Below are 19,801 nucleotides of genomic sequence, written 5' to 3'. Positions count from 1 at the left end.
TACTGCCGGTTCCAGTGACCGGACTACATATATCAGTGTGGCCGAGCTTCTTTATCCCTGCGGTGTGTTATAATCACCTGGAGACCTTTAAAAACAGATGCTGCCTGGACCCACTCCCCAATACAGATTCTCACTACATTGGAGTGTGGGTGGGTCCAGAGCTTGCTTGCTTTTTTTTTTTTTTTTTTTTTTAAGATTTCCAGATGATTCTAATGTGTAGCCAGGGTTGAGAACCACAGTTTATAGTGCTTTGCAAAGGGTGCCATGGCTTCCAGATGTTGTGGAAGTTTGAGAAACCAGAGCTTTAATGGTTTAGCCTTTCAATGGATTAACCTTTAAATGTATTAGACATGTTGTTTGGCCAATGCATCTTTTTTTTTTTTTTAATTTAGAATAAGAATACTATAAGCATTTTAATCTAGTGTTAAAAGTTGGGAAAGTTTACAGAAAGATGCAGATTTTCTGCTGTTCTGGGAAATGTTCTAGTCAAGCTGGACTAGAGTCCTAACTGCAAAACTCAGCCCAAACTGAGCTGTGAGTACCCCTTCTTTTTTTTTCTTTTTTTTCTTTCTTTCTTTCTTTTTTTAAAATATATTTTATTGGTTTTTTTACAGAGAGAAAGAGAGAGGGATAGAGTTAGAAGTATTGATGAGAGAGAAACACCGATGAGCTGTCTCCTGCACACCTCCCACTGGGGATGTGCCTGCAACCAAGGCACATGCCCTTGACCAGAATCGAACCCGAACCTTCTAGTCTGCAGGCCAACGCTCTATCCACTGAGTCAATCCAGTTCCCGCTGGGTACCCCTTCTTAATGGGGTGTGTGCCCTTCAGACCCCCCACCACTACCTAGCCACCCACCTTCCCTATGCACTCTCATTCTCTATGACCTAAGACCTGTGCAGTCTGCCCTGATGCTTGGGCTGTGACTTTTCTGCTGGGTCATTGGCATTAGCTGCCCGGCCTCTGTGAGCACTCCTATGTGCAGCCCCTCTAAGGGAAGGTTGTGCCCTAGCTCACTGAGCCTTCCGCTTCAGCGAGTTTACGAAGCAATAGGAAGTTTGACAATACAGAATCCCCAGAGATTCTGATTCTGTAACGGTGGGCCTGGGAATCCAGCCTCCCCACTCACCCATCCTCTGGACTGCATTAGGACAAACACTGAGTTGGTGGGGGGAGAAGGCATTGGCACTAGAATAAGGTGAGCAGACGTCTGTTTTTGGCAGGACAGTCCCGATTTTTGTCCCGCAGCATTTTTAAAAATTCCGATTTTTGGATAAAAATTGGGACTTTTTTATTTTTTTAATTTTTTTTAATATTTCTTTATTTTTTTATTTTTATTTTTTTAATTAAATTATTATTTGTGCACATGTTTTAACATTACCCTCCCCAATACCTACCCTCCCTCCCCAGAGTTTTGTGTCCATTGGTTATACTTATATGCATGTATACAAGTCCTTCTGTTGATCTCTTATTCCCCCAGATCTCCCTACCCTCCCCACTTTAATTTGACAGCCTGCTTGTTGCTTTACTGTTTCTATATCTATCTTTTGGTTCATCAGTTTATAATGTTCTTTAATATCCATAAATGAGTGAGGTCATGAGGTATTTTTCTTTCATTGACTGGCTCATTTCACTCAGCATGATGTTCTCTAATTCTATCCAGGTTTCTGCAAATGATGAGAATTCCTTCTTTTTGTGGCAGCATAGTATTCCATTGTATAGATGTACCATAGGTTTTGGATCCAATCATCTGCTGACGGGCACCTAGGCTGTTTCCAGATTCTAGCTATTGTAGATTGTGCTGCTATGAACATAGGGGTCCATATATCCTTTCTGATTGGTGTTTCTAGTTTCTTGGGATATATTCCTGGGAGTGGGATTACTCGGTCAAATGGGAGTTCCATTTTCAGTTTTCTGAGGAAACTCCATACTGTCCTCCACAGTGGTTGCACCAGTCTGCATTCCCACCAGTAGTGCACGAGGGTTCCTTTTTCTCCGTAACCTCGCCAACACTTGTCGTTTGTTGATTTGTTGATGTCGGCTATTCTGACAGGTGTGAGATGGTACCACATTGTTGTTTTGATTTGCATCTCTCGGATAATTAGTGACTTTGAGCATGTTTTCATGTGCCTCTTGGCCTTCCTTCTGCCTTTTTTTGAAAGGATTCTATTTAGGTCCATTGCCCATTTTTTAATTGGATCATTCATCTTCCTTTTATTTAGTTGTATAAGCTGTCTGTAGATGTTGGAGATTAAACCTTTATCAGTGGTAACATTTGCAAATATGTTCTCCCATGCAGTGGGCTTTCTTGTTGTTTTGTTGATGGTTTCTTTTGCTGTAAAAAAGCTTTTTATTTTTATGTAGTCCTATTTGTTTACTTTCACTTTAGCTTCCATTGCCCTAGGGGCAGTATCAGTGAAGAAGTTCTTTTAGCATATGTTTGAGATTTTGCTGCCTGTGGATGCCTCTAGTATTTTTATGGTTTCCCGTCTTATGTTCAAGTCCTGTATCCATTTTGAGTTTATTTTTGTGTATGGTGTAAGCTGGTGATCTAGTTTCATTCTTTTGCATGTATCTGTCCAATTTTCCCAACACCATTTATTGAAGAGACTGTCTTGACTCCATTGTATATTTGTGCCTCCTTTGCCAAATATTAATTGAACATAGTGATTTGGGTTGATATCTGGGTTCTCAATTCTATTCCATTGATCTAAATGTCTGTTCTTGTGCCAGTACCAGGCTGTTTTGAGAACAGTGGCTTTGTAATACAGCTTGAAGTCTGGTATTGAGATCCCTCCTACTTTACTCTTTTTACTCAGGATTTCTGTGGCTATTCGGGGTCTTTTATTGTTCCAAATGAACTTTTGGAGAGTTCTTTCTAGGTCAGTGAAATATGCCATTGGTATTTTAATAGGGAGTGCATTAAACTTATAGATTGCTTTTGGAAGTATGGACATTTTGATGATGTTGATTCTACCAATCCATGAACATGGTATTCTCTTCCATCTGTTTACATCTTCCTCTATCTCTTTTTTTAGTGTCGTGTAGTTTTCCACATATAGGTCCTTTACTTCTTTAGTTAAGTTTATTCCTAGGTATCTTAATTTTTTTGGTACGATGGTAGATGGAATTGCTTTTTCAGTCTCTGTACCTATAAGTTCACTGTTGGTGTATAGAAATGCCATAGATTTCTTGGCATTAATTTTGTATCCTGCTACATTGCCAAATTCATTTATTAAGTCAATTAGTTTTTTAATGGAGTCTTTTGGGTTTTTTATGTACAATATCATGTCATCTGCAAATAAGGATAACTTTACTTCTTCTTTTCCAATTTGGATGCCTTTTATTTCCTCTTCTTGTCTAATTGCAATGGCTAGTACTTCCAGTACTATGTCAAAGAGGAGTGGTGATAGTGGCATCCCTGTCTTGTTCCTGTTCTTAGAGGGAATGGTTTTAGTTTTTGTCCATTGAGTATAATGTTGGCTGTGGGTTTATCATATATAGCTTTTATTATGTTGAGGTATGATCCTTGTACTCTCACCTTGTTGAGAGTTTTTATCAGGAAAGGGTGTTGGATTTTATCAAATGCTTTTTCTGCATCAATTGATATGACTATATGATTTTTATCTTTCAATTTGTTTATGTGATGTATCACGTTTATTGATTTGCAGATATTCTACCATCCTTGCATTCCTGGAATAAATCCTACTTGGTCATGGTGTATGATCTTTTGATGCTCTGCTGGAGCCGATTTGCTAGAATTTTGTTGAGGATTTTGGCATCTATGTTCATGAGGGATATCGGCCTGTAATTCTCTTTCACTGAGTTGTCTTTATCTGGTTTTGGTATTAGGGTGATGCTGGCTTCATAGAAGGAGTTTTGAGGTGTTCCTTCCTCTTGAATTTTTTGGAATAGTCTGAGGAGGATAGGTTTTAGTTCTTCCTTGAATGTTTGGTAAAATTCTCCTGTGAAGCCATCTGGCCCTGGGCTTTTGTTTGCTGGAAGCTTTTTGATGACTGTTTCAATTTCTTCCCAAGTTACTGTTCTATTGAGATTTTAAGATTCTTCCTGATTGAGTTTTGGAAGGTTGTATTTCTCTAGGAATATGTCCATTTCCTCCAGGTTGTTCAGTTTGTTGGAATAGAGTTGTTCGTAGTATTTTGTAACAATCCTTTGTATTTCAGCGGGGTCTGTTGTTATTTCACCTCTTTCATTTCTGATTTTGTTTATTTGGGTCCTCTCTCTTTGTTTCTTGGTTAGCCTGGCTAGAGGTTCATCTATCTTGTTTATCCTTTCAAAGAACCAGCTCTTGGTTTTGTTGATCTTATGTATTGTTTCTTTGGACTCTATGTCGTTTATCTCTGCTCTAATTTTTGTTATTTCCTTCCTTCTGCTTACACTGGGCTTTTCTTGTTGCTCTTTTTCTAGCTCTTTGAGTTGTAGAGTTAGATGATTTGTTACCATTTTTTCTTGTTTTTTGCAATAGGCTTGTAGGGAAATGAATTTCCCTCTCAAAACTGCTTTTGCTGTGTCCCATAGATTTTGGATTGTTGTGTTTTCATTGTCATTTGTTTCCAGGATGTTTTTAATTTCTTCCTTGATTTCTCTGGTAACCCAGTCCTTGTTTAATAGTATGCTGTTTAGTCTCCATGTGTTTGATTTCTTTGGATTATTTTTATTGTAGTTAATTTCCAGTTTTATGCCACTATGATTTGAGAAGATGCTTGATATGATTTCTATCTTATTGAATTTGAAGAGACTTTGCCCATGTCCAAAAAATGGTCTAACTTTGAGAATGTCCCATGTGCACTTGAGAAGAATGTATATTCTGTGGCTTTGGGATGGAATGTTCTGAAGATGTCGATTAATTCCATCTGGTCTAGTGAGTCATTTAGGATTGATATTTCTTTGCTGATTTTTTGTTTAGATGATTTGTCAAAGGATGACAGGTATTAAAATCTCCTACTATGATTGTATTGCTATTAGTCTCTCCCTTAATGTCCTCCAGCAGTTTTTTTGTTTGTTTTGTTTTGTTTTTTTGTTTTTTTGTTTGTTTGTTTTATGTATTTGGATGCTCCTGTATTGGGTGCATATATATTTACCAGGGTTATTTCTTCTTGTTGGATTGCTCCCTTTAGTATTATGAAGTGGCCTTCATTATCTCTTGTTATGTCCTTCACTCTGAGATCTAATTTGTCAGATATAAGTATTGCTACCCCAGCTTTTTTTTTTGCTTTTTTTTTTTTCATTTCCATTTGCCTTGAAAACCTTTTTCCATTCCTTCACCCTCAGTCTGTGTGCGTCTTTTTTTCTGAGGTGGGTTTCTTGTAGACAACAGATGTATGGGTCTGTTACTCTATGTCTTTTGATTGGAGCATCCAAACCATTTACATTTAAAGTTATTAATGATAGGTACTCATTTGACGCCATTTTTATTCTATACCACTGTGTTCCTTCTTTGCTTCCTATTTCTTTATTTTTACAGTAGACCCTTTAGCATTTCTTGCATTGCTGGTTTGGTGGAGATAAATTCCTTTAGTCTATTTTTGTCTGTGAAGCTCCTGATTTCCCCTTCAATTTTGATTGATAGCCTTGCTGGATATAGTATTCTTGGATTCAGACCCTTCCTTTGCATGACTTTATATATTTCATCCCATTCCCTTCTGGCCTGATGAGTTTCTGTTGAGAAATCAGTTGTTAGTCTGATGGGGGTTCCTTTATATGTAACTTTCTGTCTCTCTCTGGCTGCTTTTAAGATTCTTACTTTGTCGTTGGTGTTTGCCAGTTTAATTATAATGTGCCTTGGCGTCTGTCTTCTGGGATTCATTTTGCTTGGGACTCTGCGAGCATCTTGGATTTGTGTGGGTTTTTTCTTCTCTATCTCGGGAAAGTTTTCTGTCATTATTTCTTGAAATACTTTTTCCATGTCTACCTCAGTTTCCTTTCCTTCCAGAACCCCTATTATTTAAATATTGTTTTGTTTTGTATTGTCCCAAAGCTCCCATAGGCTCTCCTCCTGCTTTTTAAATTTTTTTTTTCTAGAAGCTGCTCTAATTGGGTATTTTTTCCCATCTTGTCTTCTAGCTCACTGATGCGGTCCTCTCTTCTTCTAGTCTACTCTTGATGCTTTCTATTGAGTTCTTCATGGTAGCGATGTCATTTTTCATTTCTTCTTGGTTCATCTTCATTTCCTCTTGGTTCTTCTTCAGTTCCTCATGGTTCTTATTCATTTCTTCTTGGTTATTGTCAAATTTCTCTTCCATTCTTTTTAGCCATCTTATGATCATTACTCAATTCCTGCTCTGGTAGGTTGCTTGCCTCTAACTCGTTTACTTCCTTTTCTGGTGATGCCTGCTTTTCTTTCATGTGTGGGCTATTTCTTTGTCTGCCCATGATCTCTCTTTTCAGGATGTCTGGTTATGTGCTTTTCTTTCTCCTGGGTTGATTTAAAGGCACAAAATACACCACTACCAGGTACAACACAAAAAGCACTGAACAGGAATGTATTTACGATATATAATAACCTCTAATAAAGGTGATCACTAGAGAAAGGCAAATTAGGGGGGAGGGGAGAAAGAAGGTAAGAGAGAGAGAGAGAGAGAGAGAGAGAGAGAGAGGGAAAGAAGAAGAAGAAGAAGAAGAAGAAGAAGAAGAAGAAGAAGAAGAAGAAGGAGGAGGAGGAGGAGGAGGAGGAGGAGGAGGAGGAGGAGGAGGAGGAGAAGGAGAAGACTAAGAGAGAAAGGGGAAACAAACTATATATATATATATATATATATATATATATATATGTGTGTGTGTGTGTGTGTGTGTGTGTGTGTGTGTGTATACATATATATATATATATATATATATATATATATATATATAGAGAGAGAGAGAGAGAGAGAGAGAGAGAGAGAAAATTCCATAGAACTACCACTAATCCCCGCAAATACCCACAACAATACTTGGAGATTAATACAAACTACAATATCCACTATTATTAAGCAAGGCTACGATAAACAGAAGTAAAAAATAAAAACAAAGCAATTAAAAAATACTAAGCAACAATAACAACAAAAGAATAAGCATATCAGTTTCACTAAAAAGCATAAAAATTCAATATAATCAACATTCACACAAACCATAACAAAAAGGATAGAGAGGATAACAGTTTTGGTTTTGTTTTGTTTTGTTTTGTTTCTTTTGTTAACTAGTTAATATAGCAAAGGGAGTCGTATTTATGCACTTGGAGCAGGGGGTTGAAAATTAGGACTATAAGTATGATGAGAATTTTAGCAGGGGGTATACAGAAAGAATAGGGAAAAACTAAATCTGGAAAGGGATAAGATAAACAGGAGATGAAAAGGGTAAAGGTTAGTAAGAGAATGATGGTATAAAGGTCAAGTTGAGATAGGCTTGAATGCTATAGTAGAGATTAAAATAGAATGAAGACTAATCCAAATGTAAAATAAAAAGAAATTAAAATGGTAATAAAACAAACAAACAAACAAAACAAAACGGAAACAAAAAGTGCAAAATAGCAGTAATAATAATGATGATTGAAATTGAAAAATGTAATAATTGCAAAGGTAAAATCAAGTGAGGAAAAAAGAAAAAAAATTTGTTTCTTAATTAAAAGATGTAAAAAATGAAAATAAACTAAAAGATGTAAAAGATGAAAATAAAATACAAAATAGAAAAATTAGTATAAAAATGTGCAGTAGTGCTCATTCACTTCCTCTGTTATTATATTTGGCACACGTATTTCTCAGTACAGACAGTATTGCAGACCCCTGCGTTCCACTGCACCTCAGTTTTGTAAGCTAGTCCTTAATTTTAAGTAGGCTATTTCTTAGTTATTTGTGTCCATTTACTTTTGATTAATTAAAAGTAATAAAAAAAAATAAAATAATAATAATGAGAAAGAAAGAAAGAAAGAAAGAAAGAAAGAAAGAAAGAAAGAAAGAAAGAAAGAAAGGTAAAAAAAAAGGGGGGGGGTGATCAGTTTGTATTTCAGCCCCTAGGTGGCGGTGTTTCTGGTTTGACTTCCCAGTCTTTTTGGCTGCTCTAGCCTTCTTTTTCTATGGCTCTATGTTTTGTCGAGGAAAGCTGCCTGGGTGCTGGCTCCCAGATTGACTTGGTTCCCAGATTGTTTCTTCTCATTCTGATCCCCTGTTTCCAGGAAGGCAATTTCCCCCTGCTGTCTCCCAGGATATGCCAAACTGGGCAATCCTTCCCTAGTTCTCAGAAGCAAGGGGGTGAAGGGGATCAGGCGCAGGATGGGTCTGCGCCAAGGTGTCCAGATGTTGTGCTTTTGGCGGGATGGTCCCGATTCTTAACAATTTGTCCCAAGTCCCTTGGTGTGTTTTTTTTTGTTTTAAAAAGACCCGATTTTTGGGAAGATCACGCCAAACCCAGCACTGGGTCTTGCAGTGCGCGATTCTCTCTGCAGCCTGTCTCTTTCGGCGCAGCTCTGGGCGCGGGGCCATTGGTGGCAGCGCAGGTACAGTCACTGCCTGCGCAGTGGTGACCCAGAACCCTCATGTTTTCCCCGTAAACTCTGACCTTTCCGTGAGTGATTGAAGAACTCCCTTGAATCCACGTGTTTGCGCCGATTGGGGCGTCACAGCTGCTCGATGGTCTCCTCTGCTGTGGGTTTTCCAGGCCTCAGAGAAGGTCCTCCTTTCTTGGTAATATGGCGCAGCCTTCCCTCTGAGCCCAGAGCTCCGGGAGAGGTCTCCACCGCCGCAGCACTGGCTGCTTGGTCATGAAATCCTGTCCAAAGGACCCTTACCTTCTTTTAGAGTTCTGCTACCCCTTAGCTTGCTAATCTGTACTCCCTGTGTGACTCCTAGAAGCTGATTCTATCTGTTCTGGGATTAGGCTCAGAACAAGTCTGTCTGATCTGATGCCACCTTGTCTCCTCTAATCGGGACTTTTTAAAAAAGCCACGAGACGCGGGACAAATTGTTAAAAATTGGGACTGTCCCAACAAAAGCGGGATGTCTCCTCACCTTACACTAGAACAAATGAGTTCTCTGGATACATCTTTTCATTTTCAGAATGAACACAATCTAAATGTAGCAGCCAAGAAGAAAGAAAGGCTAAAAAGACCAAGTTTGCTCAGCGACTCTGGGCTTGGCTAGCCGTCTTAGCACCTCCCTTGGATGAAAATAAGAGTCTCCCGCCAGACACAGGTAATTAAAAGGCAGGAGACAAAATGACACCACCCTGGGGATATCTTGATAACACGGGTAATCAAGGAACCGAGAAAGCCACATCTTCCCCAACATCGGGTCAGAGAAAGCCTCAACCCACTTCCCATAGCAAAGTCCTGGAGAATTATAAAAGGAATTACAGTCTTGCCTTCACTCTCTGGCGGAGACTTATGTTGAATCATCCCAGATGGAACCATAAAAATTGTTTCAGCTCAAAAGGACTTTAGAGATTATCTCTGACTTTACAGCTGAGGAAACTGAGGCTCAGGGAGGTAACCTGACTAGCTTCAATGCAGTGCACTTGCATAGTCTGCTTGAGACTCTTCATTAGATAAAGAAAAACCCTTTGCTCTGCTGGTGTGGCTCAGTGGTTGAGTATTGACCTATGAACCAGGAGGTCAAGGTTCAATTCCAGATTGGGTCACTTTCTCCAGGTTTCAGGCTCAATCCCCAATGGGGTAGACGGGGAAGGGGGCGTGCAGGAGGCAGTAAATTAATGATTCTTTCTTATCATTGATGTTTCTATCTCTCCCTTTCTCTCTAAAATCAATAAGCAATATTAAAAATATATATGTTAAAAAATGAATATTTAAAAAAAAAAAACTTTCGCTGAATTTGGGGGAAGTTTGGAGCAATGTGAATCCCCTGGCTATAAAATAAGGCAGAGCAAAGAAAGAAGGCACTCAGTTCATTGCAATCTTTCCCCAGGGTTACTAAGAGAATAGCTCCTATGCCATCCTGCTTGGCCCAGCATGTGATTCATTCATGCTGTTAATCAAAATTCTATAGGAGCTTACAGGTTAAAGGTAGGACTTACAGATGTGTGTTCTGCACATTTGCATTAGTGCTTCACAGCATATCTTCCGCAGGCAGAAGGTCTAGGTGAGGGTCCCTGATCTTTTGGGGAAAATTACTTAACTGATGCAGTCCCCTCATCTCTCACCTCTGTGCCCTTTCTCCTGCACCACAGGAAGTGACTCCTTCCTGCTCTCAGCTCTCTGGGCACTCCTGCACCTTGCCCCAGCACTTCTGCCCAGTGCCTGCTCACTGGTGAGGGAGGGGACTGAGAGTGACAAAATGGGGACTGGAATGCGTTCTCATCCTCTCTCAGCAGAGGCTCTGGCACTGAGATCCTGGCACGGAGACCCCGTGAGTGCCCCACCACAGACCCAGCACCACCTCTGCCACCTTCTCCACTTCAGGACAGGCTCCCCTCACCTAAGCCTCTGATGATGGCTCTCTGCTCCGGCTCAGCATCTGTTGGGCGTAGGCATCTGCCCACTGCCTTCTTTATAAGCAGTGTGCCTTGTGTGTCTGCCTCTCCAGGGTTGGCTCAGCACCTGACCAGCTGCAGGGCGGGCCCAGGCTGTGTCTGCTCAGCCTCTGTGTCACCTCCAACAGCTGCAGAGAGTCTGGGCCTGCTTCCTGTTTGCACCTGCAAGCCTCCTTGGCATTGCCCGTGTCCCACTGGGCCCTGCCCATCCCCACGACATCCTGTGTGGCATCTGCTCATTGTGCCAGGGTTTGCTGCTCCCTGCCTGACCACGGCTCCCTGACCATGGCTCCCTGGCCCCAGGGCGACCCCTGGCCGGCTAGATTTAGGGTCCTAGTACTGCAGCTTGGAGCGGCCTACCCCTGCCTTTAGCTTTTCCCAAGACTTTCCACTGCCTGTGCCCTGAAACTGTACAAAATGAAGGCCCACTGGCACCTGGGTGCCCTTGCATCTCTCTGGCTCATTCATTCTCAGCTGGGGATTCCAGGCTGGCTGGGCCCCGGTGACTCACAAGCCCTCCTCCCCGGGACTCCTCCTCCTGACCTGGATCATGAGGGCCCCAGTCCTTCCCTCTTGCCCTGGGCTCTCCTCAGACCTCTCCTGCTGGCCTCAGCTTTCCACCCTCCTCCACGACCAGGGCCACTCTCTCCTGCCTTCACAGGTGCCAGGGGGTGGAGGCTTAGCCATGCAGCTGCACTGGTGCCTCCGGGAACTGTGGACCCCTGGCAGACCCTGAGTCAGTCCACTGTAGAGGACGGTGGGCAGGGAGCACTAGTTCTGCCTTGTGAGCGCTAGCCTCCGCCCCACACAGTAGCCACATCCTAAGGCAGGGCGAGCCAGGCAGCCACAGGACACAGAAGCGGGAACCCCTGCCCCTAACCACAGGCTCCCACTAGGGCCTTTTGCACCTTCAGCCAGAGCTGGTCCTTCCATCAGCCACTTACTCCTCTCTCTTCTCTCTGGCCAGCTCCCCCCTGCAGCTCCCCCCCTGCTGACCATCCTCACACAGTATGCTCCATCCCACCTTCCAGCCCCCCTCTGGGCACTGCCCACCTCCCAGGTGAGCCAGGGCTGAGGTAGTCAGGGTGGCGAGGACACCTGCTGGTAGGAAAAGCAAACAGAGCTGCTCCCAGTGTCCCTGGCTCACATTCTTCCTTCCTGGGCTGTCAGTTTCTCAGCATCTGCCAAATCTCTCCCTCTCGTGTTGAAGTTTTTAAAATCCCTGTTCAATAAACACACATGACTTCCACACGTGTACAAACACACAGATGTCTCACCCAGAAGCCTCCCAGCTCCTCGGCACCGACGGGAGCCTCCTGGGAGGACACACTCCCAGGCCACGAACCCTCTGCACCCACAGCCACACCTCCCACCTCCCACCCTTCCCGGGACACGCAGACACAAAAGGGCCGCCAGCGACCATCTACGTGAGAGCCACAGCCCCGACTTCCCATGCCCACAGACCGAGAAGGCACCCATTTTGAGCACATGCATTTACCTACTGTACACATCCAGGCTATCCATTGCCATAAAGCACACGTCCGTGTGGACAGAGGTGTGCGCCCTTCCCCCACGCCCACAGCTCACGTGGGTCACGTGTGTGGCAGAGACTGAAGGATCCAGACAGCAAGACGATGCCTCTTGCCTGGGCCTCAGAAGCATGACATACATTCATGTGTAGCTCTCCTTCCCCCAAAACTGGAAACACTGAACCGGACACGTGTCGCAGTGAGTTGTGAAAAGCAGGGAGAAGACGGGGTCTCCCCGAGTCTTGGAACTCACTGTAGGGCTTGAGAGAGAGTGCGGCCCTGCCCCTTTCTGACACCTAGATGCCTACAGTCACCGGCCCGTGCGCATGTGCGACCGAGCACATATGTTAACGGGACGACACCATGCAATTCCGAGTTAAAATCAGCCAAGGATGGGATGTGAGTTCTGCGAGCCGCTCAGCTCCAGGACTGCTGGGCTCCCAGGAGTGCCAGGTCTTAGCAGAACGGCTCTGTCTCCCTCCCCACCCACCTCTCCAACCCTGACTGTGCATCCCGCCTCCTGCCCTTGGTGTGGGTGGACCAGGGGACCCTGCTGTGTGGCCACCACCGGGCCCCCCTAGGTGGGACTCCCTACTCCCGTTCAGACCCTCTAGAGCAGACACCCCCATGAAAACTCGGACTTACTGTGTTCCGCCAGCCCCTGGATCATGTCGAATTTATGGATTTCTTTGGCATAGTACTCCCACTCGGTGTTTTCCTGAGTGCAGCCGTCCTCCCTCTCCTCCAGCAGATCCCTGGTGCTGTTGTACAGGGCCAGGATCTGGTAGGGGACGTGGGTCATCACCGATGGCTCAGGGGGACTCGTGAGCCTGAGCTTGCTCAAGATCTGTCCCCTAATGGCTTCCACGCGTTTCTTCTTGATTTGGCTGAAGTCCAAGGTGATGCAAGTGGACAGAGAAAGGCTGACCGTGGCGAAGTTCAGCAGGGCCAGGACCACCAGAGCCCTTTGCAAGGGCATCTTCATGGGCGAGCCGGGGAGAGAGGCTGGGGGCGGGGGGGCTGTGAGGCCTGGCGAGGAGGAGACCCCAGCAGGCGTGCAGGAGGAGGGAGGAAAACCAGGTGGCCTCCCTAGATCCAGAAGACTGAGGCTTGGCAAGAAGGTGCATGAACTCACTGCACTGCGAGAGCTTCAGGACTTCCAGGAAGTGCTGGCAACACGAGCACGAAGAAGCCGACTGTGTGCCTTGGAGCTCTTGGTTTCTTCTCCATGTGTCTAAACAGGTTCTGCTGGGCTTGGACTCCCAGCAAGCCAGGTGGAGGGCAAGCGGAGGGCTGGGAGGGGTGGCGAGGCAGCTGGGAGTAAGCAGGGAGCTGGAGTTTTTCCTTAGGTAAAAATAAATAGAGCGGATATCTGATATTGCCAAAGGCTGCTTGGCGATGGAGAGAAAGTGGTTTGTTTTTTCTTTTTCTTTTCTTTTCTTTAAAGAAGGAGCAGAAGGACCATGGCTTGGGTCCCGAAGAAAAATAAGGAAAGAGAATGAAAAAGGAAAGGGAAAAAAAAGTAAAAAAAAAAAAAAAAGTCTGATCACCAGCGAGGAGGCAGGGAGAGGCAGGGCTGGGCTGCTGATGGCCGGGCTAAAGGTGAGGGCAGCGGAGGACACACTTGTCTCCCGGGCACACCATTCATGCTTTCTCTTTGGGGTGCACTTCCTCGGGGGCTTTCTCAATCACCTGGTTCCCGCTGCTGCCTCTTGCCTTCCTTGGCTGGGATGTGGGGATTTTGTGCAAATTGGGAGCCAGGGAGGACAGGCCCCTGGAGAGCAGCCCCAATAATCCACTTGGATGCCCAGGGTCACCAGCCCCTCGGCGTGTCTTCTCCCCCAGCCATTGCTTCTGTCCCCTGCTTCTCTTTAAAAAATAAAAAAGAAAAGGAGAAGGAAAAATAAAACAGAAGCCAGCTCGCCGCGCGCCTGCTCCGGAGAAGCTGTTATTCCTTCTTTCTCAGGCTTCTTCTCCTGTCTCTCTTGTCTCCCTTGCTCATTCCCTCGGACTTGGCTTTCGGCTTCCCTCCCTTTCTCTCTCTCTCTCCTGCTTCTCCCTCTCCCTCTCGCTCTTCTCCCTCTCTCTCGCACACATGCACACACACTGCTTTCTCTATTTCTCTCTGCTGAAATTTTATACCTCCCTGCGATGACGTCTCTGGTCCGGGGTGGGGGAGGGAGGCACCGGCGCACGCAGCAGCCTCTCTGGCTGCACGGTCTTAATGTTTTAAACAGGCGCAGGGGAAGCCGAGCCCGTTTGAAAAATACTTTGCGAGTAGTCCTTCTCGTTCGTTCGACGTGGTCACTGAACTTTTTTTTCTCTCTCTCTCTCTCTCTCCTCTTGGAGTCACTCCTGCTACACGTTGACTGTTTTTCTGGAAAGTTACTCGGGTGAATCCCCTCCCTCCTCTCTCCCCCAACTCCGGCTCCCTCTCCAGCTGTCAGTCCGTCCTCTCCTGGCTGGCTCTCCGCTCCCTCCCCGGCCGCGTCCTGGGCCGCCCCGGGCCTGGCGGGACCCGGGCAGGGGCCGGAGCGCGCGGGGCGAGGCGGCGGCCGTGTCCCCGCCTCGGGGAAGGGTGGCGCCCGGGGTTGGAACGGGCTTGGGCTTGGGTTGAGCTCCGTGGCCATCCTGCACCGCCCCCCCCGCCCCCCCCCCCCCCCCTTTCATTGACAAGCTTGGAGCCAGGCAGCTTGGAGAAGCTTGGGGATGCTCCAGGGGCCCTGAAAATGGTGGCGTTTTCCGGCAGATCGAGGGTGCCCTCTGGCGTGGCGAGGCCGCCAGTGACAGAGGCTCTGCGGGTCGGCGCTGGGAGGGCCTGGGCTGGAACTGGGGCTGGGGCTGTGGCTGTGGATGGGGCTGGGGCTGTGGATGGGGCTGGGGCTGGGGCTGGGGCTGTGGATAGGGGTGGGGTTGGGGCTGTGGATGGGGCTGTGGATAGGGGTGGGGTCTGTGGATGGGATGGGGCTGTGGCTGGGGTTGGGTCTGTGGATGGGGTGGGGCTGTGGATGGGGCTGGGACTGTTGATGGGGCTGAGGCTGGGGCTGGGGGGCTGTGGCTATGGCTGTGGCTGTGGCTGTGGCTGTGGCTGTGGCTGTGGATGGGGCTGTGGATAGGGGTGGGGTCTGTGGATGGGATGGGGCTGTGGCTGGGGTTGGGTCTGTGGATGGGGTGGGGCTGTGGATGGGGCTGGGACTGTTGATGGGGCTGAGGCTGGGGCTGGGGGGCTGTGGCTATGGCTGTGGCTGTGGCTGTGGCTGTGGCTGTGGCTGTGGATGGGGCTGGGGCTGTGGATGGGGCTGGGGCTGTGGATGGGGGTGGGGCTGTGGATGGGGTGGGGCTGTGGATGTGGCTGTGGCTGGGGATGGGGTTGTGGCTGTGGCTGTGGATGGGGCTGGGGCTGTGGATGGGGGTGGGGTTGGGGCTGTGGATGGGGCTGGGGCTGGGGTTGGGGCTGTGGATGGGGTGGGGCTGGGGCTGGGGCTGGGGCTGGAACTGTTGATGGGGCTGAGGCTGGGGCTGTGGATGGGGCTGGGGCTGGGGCTGGGGGGCTGTGGCTGTGGCTATGGCTGTGGCTGTGGCTGTGGCTGTGGCTGGGGATGGGGTTGTGGCTGTGGCTGTGGATGGGGCTGGGGCTGTGGATGGGGGTGGGGTTGGGTCTGTGGATGGGGTGGGTCTGTGGATGGGGCTGGGGTTGGGTCTGTGGATGGGGTGGGGCTGTGGATGGGGCTGGGGCTGTGGATGGGTCTGTGGCCGTGGCTGTGGCTGGGGCTGTGGCTGTGGCTGGGGCTGTGGCTGTGGCTGTGGCTGTGGATGGGGATGGGGATGGGGCTATTGCTGGCCCTGGGGAGAAGGGGCTTGGAGAGAGGCAGAGTGACACACGCTGGCCCTCACAGAATAGTCTCCCTGTCAGCCCGGCCTGGCCCCGGCATGCACACAAGTGCACCTCTCCCTCCCCCGAGCCCAGCGCTGCAGTCTCTCTCTCTCTCTCCTTCTCTCTCTCTCTCTCTCTCTCTCTCTCTCTCTCTCTCTCTCTCTCTCAGAAATGTCCTCCAGATGTTCGTGGCCTCCCTCCCGCCCGGGGTTCCTCGGGGATCTGCGTCAGCGAGCGCAGTCAGCAGTTGGCAGGAGCCCATTTCCCAGATGGGTGAGGGGAATTTTCCCCTCTGCCTCCCTCCCTCCTCCTCCTCAACCTGAGCTTCTAGGTATTCCCCAGGAGAGAATCCACCCAGGACCAGCCCCTGAAGGGGATCACTTTCTTAGAAATCAGTGTTGCTCCCTGCCACCCGCCCACCTCACCCCAGCCTTCCAGGCCCCTGGTCTGGTTCCTGCTCCTGGCTCCTAGGTTACTAACCGAGGAAAGGGGATGCTCACCACATCCCGGGGCAAGCGATGGGTCATTTTACAATGGAAGAAATTAAGGTACAGAGAGATTTTTATTTTTTTAATATACTTTTATTGATTTCAGAGAGAAGGGAGAGAGAGAAATATCAATGATGAGAGAGACTCACTGATTGGCTGACTCCTGCATGCCCCCAACTGGGGATCAAGCCCACCTCCCAGGCATGTGCCCTTGACTGGAATGGAACCCGGGACCCTTCATCCACAGGCCAAGCTTCTATCCACTGAGTCAAACCAGCCAGGGCCACAGAGAGATTTTTGAAAGGCCACACAGCTGCCCAGCAAGTGTGGCTCAGCGTGGACCCAGGAACCAAGAGGTTCTGGTCAGGGCGCATGCTCTGGTTGCCCAGTAGGGGGCGTGCAGGAGGCAGCTGATCAGTGATGTTCCATCTCATGTATGTTTCTCTCTATCCCTCTCCCTTCTTCTCTCTCTAAAAATCAATAAAAACACATTTAAAAGCAAAATAAAATCAAATAAAAGACTTATGAGTGCTGGAGGTGATGTTTAATAGGGGCTTTCTGGTTTGCGTGGGCATTATTGTCATTTGCATAACAAATGAGGAAACCTACGTGTAGGAAGCTTAAAAATAAGTTGTCTAAGGTCATATAGCCAGTATGTATCACCACTGACATTTAGACTGAGGATTCTGTTGCAGGTCTATGAGTGCAATGATGCCTCTGAAGTTCAGTCAGCCTTGGAAAGATATGTTTGATGTTCACTATATGCCAGGCACAACAATAGGCTCTGTGGATACACAGTGAACATAGACAAACTAACAAAATCTTTGCGCACATGGAGCTTACATTCTAGAGATGGAGGTGGGGCAGTAGAGAAGGCAATAAATGAAAGAAAATAAAACAGGAAAAGAGGCTAGGGAGTGCCTACTTGGGGGGTGGGGAGGGGCTGTTGGAGTTTAAAGTAGATGTTTTAGTTTTAAGTCAGAGAATGCCTTACCGAAGCTTTATGCAAACACTTGCAAAATAGGCAGGAAAACTATTAAAGTTATATCTGGACCCCACCTCTACTGAATCGGTCTCTAGGGATGGGGCCCTGTTATATGTTCTTTCAACAAGTCTCACAGGTGACCCAGGTGCCCATCAAGGTTTGGAAGCCACTATTATAGGGCTTCTTTCTGCCCAGAGTGAGCAGCAGTCAACTTTTTGTTGTTGTTGTTGTTGTTAATCCTCACCCAGGAATATTTTCTCCATTGGTTCTGTTAAAGAGAGTGGAGGGGAGGGTTGGGCAAGGAAGAGAGAGAGAGAGGGTGTGGGGGAGACTTGGGTAGGGATCGAACCTGCAACCCAGGTACATGCCCTTGATTGGGAAGGGAATGGGTGACCCTAACCACTGAGAAACTCCAGCCAGGGCTGCATTGGTCAACTTTTGCTTTCAGGGAGAAGAGGGAGTGAAGGTTTGGAAGCTAGGTATAAGGTGGTTGTGGTATGTCTGTGAGCTCACGAGAAATGAAAATATCCAAAGGTTAATTCCTTCTTCCTCTTCTGGTGCCAAGGAAGAAGGGAGCAGGGATGCACTGGAGCCTGTATTTCATCTGTTTGGGATTTGGATTTTTGGCAATGAGTGTTTATTCAGATTAAAATCTAATAGGGTAGCCTGGCCAGCATGGCTCAGTGGTTTGATTGTCATCACCAGGAGGGCACATGCCATGGCTTGATCACCAGAAAGGGGTGTGCAGGAGGCAGCCGATCAATGATTCTCTCTCCTCATTGATGTTTCTATCTCACTCTAACTCTCCCTTCTTCTCTGAAATCAATTAAAAAAATATTTTTAAAAAATCTAATATTCTCCCTGAGAATCAGAGTCAGTAAGTACAAGGTATTAGGGATAATCTCTAAGAGTAATTACAGGGGAGAAAAACCTGAGGCCAGAGAGACTCTGCCTGGTTTACACAGGTAGTTGTGAGCAGAACTAGCATGAGACCTCACTTCTTCTGATATCCAGGTAATGCTGTTGCTGTCACAACCCTACCCAATAAACACATGGATGAATGATTGAACTGAGTAATTTACTTTTGCAAGTTATTAGTACTGGGGTTTTTGATGTGTTGGCTCAAAAACATCAAAACCTCTCTGTGAAGTTTTTGAAGACAGAGATGATGTGTATTGCATTTTCTGTTGTAAACCACTTATTCACACCAGATCCTTGTAGCCCTATTCCTCATCTGTGCAATGGAGATAATGCAATATATCTTGCTTCCCATACAAGGTTGCCATGCCCTTCACATGAGCTAATAACTGTGAAGGGCCTCCGTACATTGTAAAGAACTATATAAATAAGAGGGATCAGAATAATTACTACCATTTTGCTTTGCAATTAATAACTTATGTGTTTAAAAAAGGACACATGCTTTTCCACTGTCCCACAGGAGCAGCTTTGCCGGAATGCGATACCTGGTGGTTTCTACCGGATGTCAAGCAAGGCACGTTTAGGAAATATTTAAGTTGGAGGATGGCACAGAGAATCCAGGAATAATGCCTTGACCCTTTAAATTTCGGGGCGGAAGAGCGGGGCCGTGGTCAGGGACGCCGAGGGGCCGCTAGGTTTCCAGGAAGTGACGTCAGGCGACCGTGGCGATGGAGGACGTGCTGGACCTGGGCGAGGAGCGGCGCCGCGGCCCGGCCATCTCCGTGAGGACCATGGCGGGAGCGGAGAGCGGGCGGGGGCCAGGCTTTGGCGGGCGGGGAGGGCCTGCTCCGCGGCCCGGCTCCCTGCGGGCCTCGCGCGGCCTGGCCCCGCGGCCGGAGCGGCGGGAGGCGGGGAGGAGGCGGTGGCTCCGTGCGCCCCGCCCCCGGGCCGCGGTGGGCTCGGCCGGGGGTTCGCTTTCTGTAAAATCCCCCAAAAGTGGGAAACCGCTCCCGCTCCTGCTCCCGCCGGCCTCCGGGGTCAGTGGAAATGTCCCCCGTTTTCCCTTGCTTTCTGGAGCCCCAAGTGCCAACTTCCCTAGAAAGGACAGGTCTGCGGGTGACGAGGCGCCCGGCCAGGGTCGCCCTGGCGCCCATTCTAGAGCTTTCCCGTAGGGCTTTTCTTGGGGGCAGGCTTACATTAAAAACCGCACTATATTATACGTGAAGGCAGGGTTGGGCCTATTTTTTTTTGCCGGTAGCCCCGGGGAAGGTAGGCTTTTCCTCAGTACTTTTGTTTGTTTGTTTTTTACAGAGAGGAAGAGAGAGAAAGAGGGACAGAGAGCTAGAAACATCGATTATGAGAGAGATACATTGATCAGCTGCCTCCTGCACACCCCCTACTGGGTATGTGCCCGCAACCAATGTACTTGCCCTTGACCGGAATCGAACCTGGGACCCTTCAGTCCTCAGACCACCGCTCTATCCACTGAGCCAAACCGGTTTTGGCTTCCTCTGTTTTATGTTAAGGAAAAC

The 19,801-nt window shown here is 47.4% G+C and overlaps 2 protein-coding genes across 2 annotated transcripts in view; one reads left to right on the top strand and one right to left on the bottom strand.

Moving 5' to 3' along the window:
* TGFB3 (transforming growth factor beta 3) overlaps positions 1-14,335 on the bottom strand; it is a 40,614-nt gene extending 26,279 nt beyond the window's left edge. The window contains exon 1 of the mRNA XM_084893361.1: positions 12,650-14,335. Within this exon, the coding sequence (XP_084749487.1) occupies positions 12,650-12,989 (340 nt within the window). The 5' untranslated portion in view covers positions 12,990-14,335. The remainder of the gene's footprint in view (positions 1-12,649) is intronic.
* Positions 14,336-18,934: 4,599 nt separating this feature from the next.
* The window catches only part of IFT43 (intraflagellar transport 43), a 72,470-nt gene continuing 71,603 nt past the window's right edge, over positions 18,935-19,801 (top strand). The window contains exon 1 of the mRNA XM_084893754.1: positions 18,935-19,051. Coding sequence (XP_084749880.1) covers positions 18,998-19,051 — 54 coding nt within the window. The 5' untranslated portion in view covers positions 18,935-18,997. The remainder of the gene's footprint in view (positions 19,052-19,801) is intronic.

This window comes from Pipistrellus hanaki (assembly GCF_964339955.1).
Source record: "Pipistrellus hanaki genome assembly, chromosome: 1".
Classification (NCBI taxonomy): domain Eukaryota; kingdom Metazoa; phylum Chordata; class Mammalia; order Chiroptera; family Vespertilionidae; genus Pipistrellus; species Pipistrellus hanaki.
This window is presented reverse-complemented; position numbering and strand designations above follow the sequence as displayed.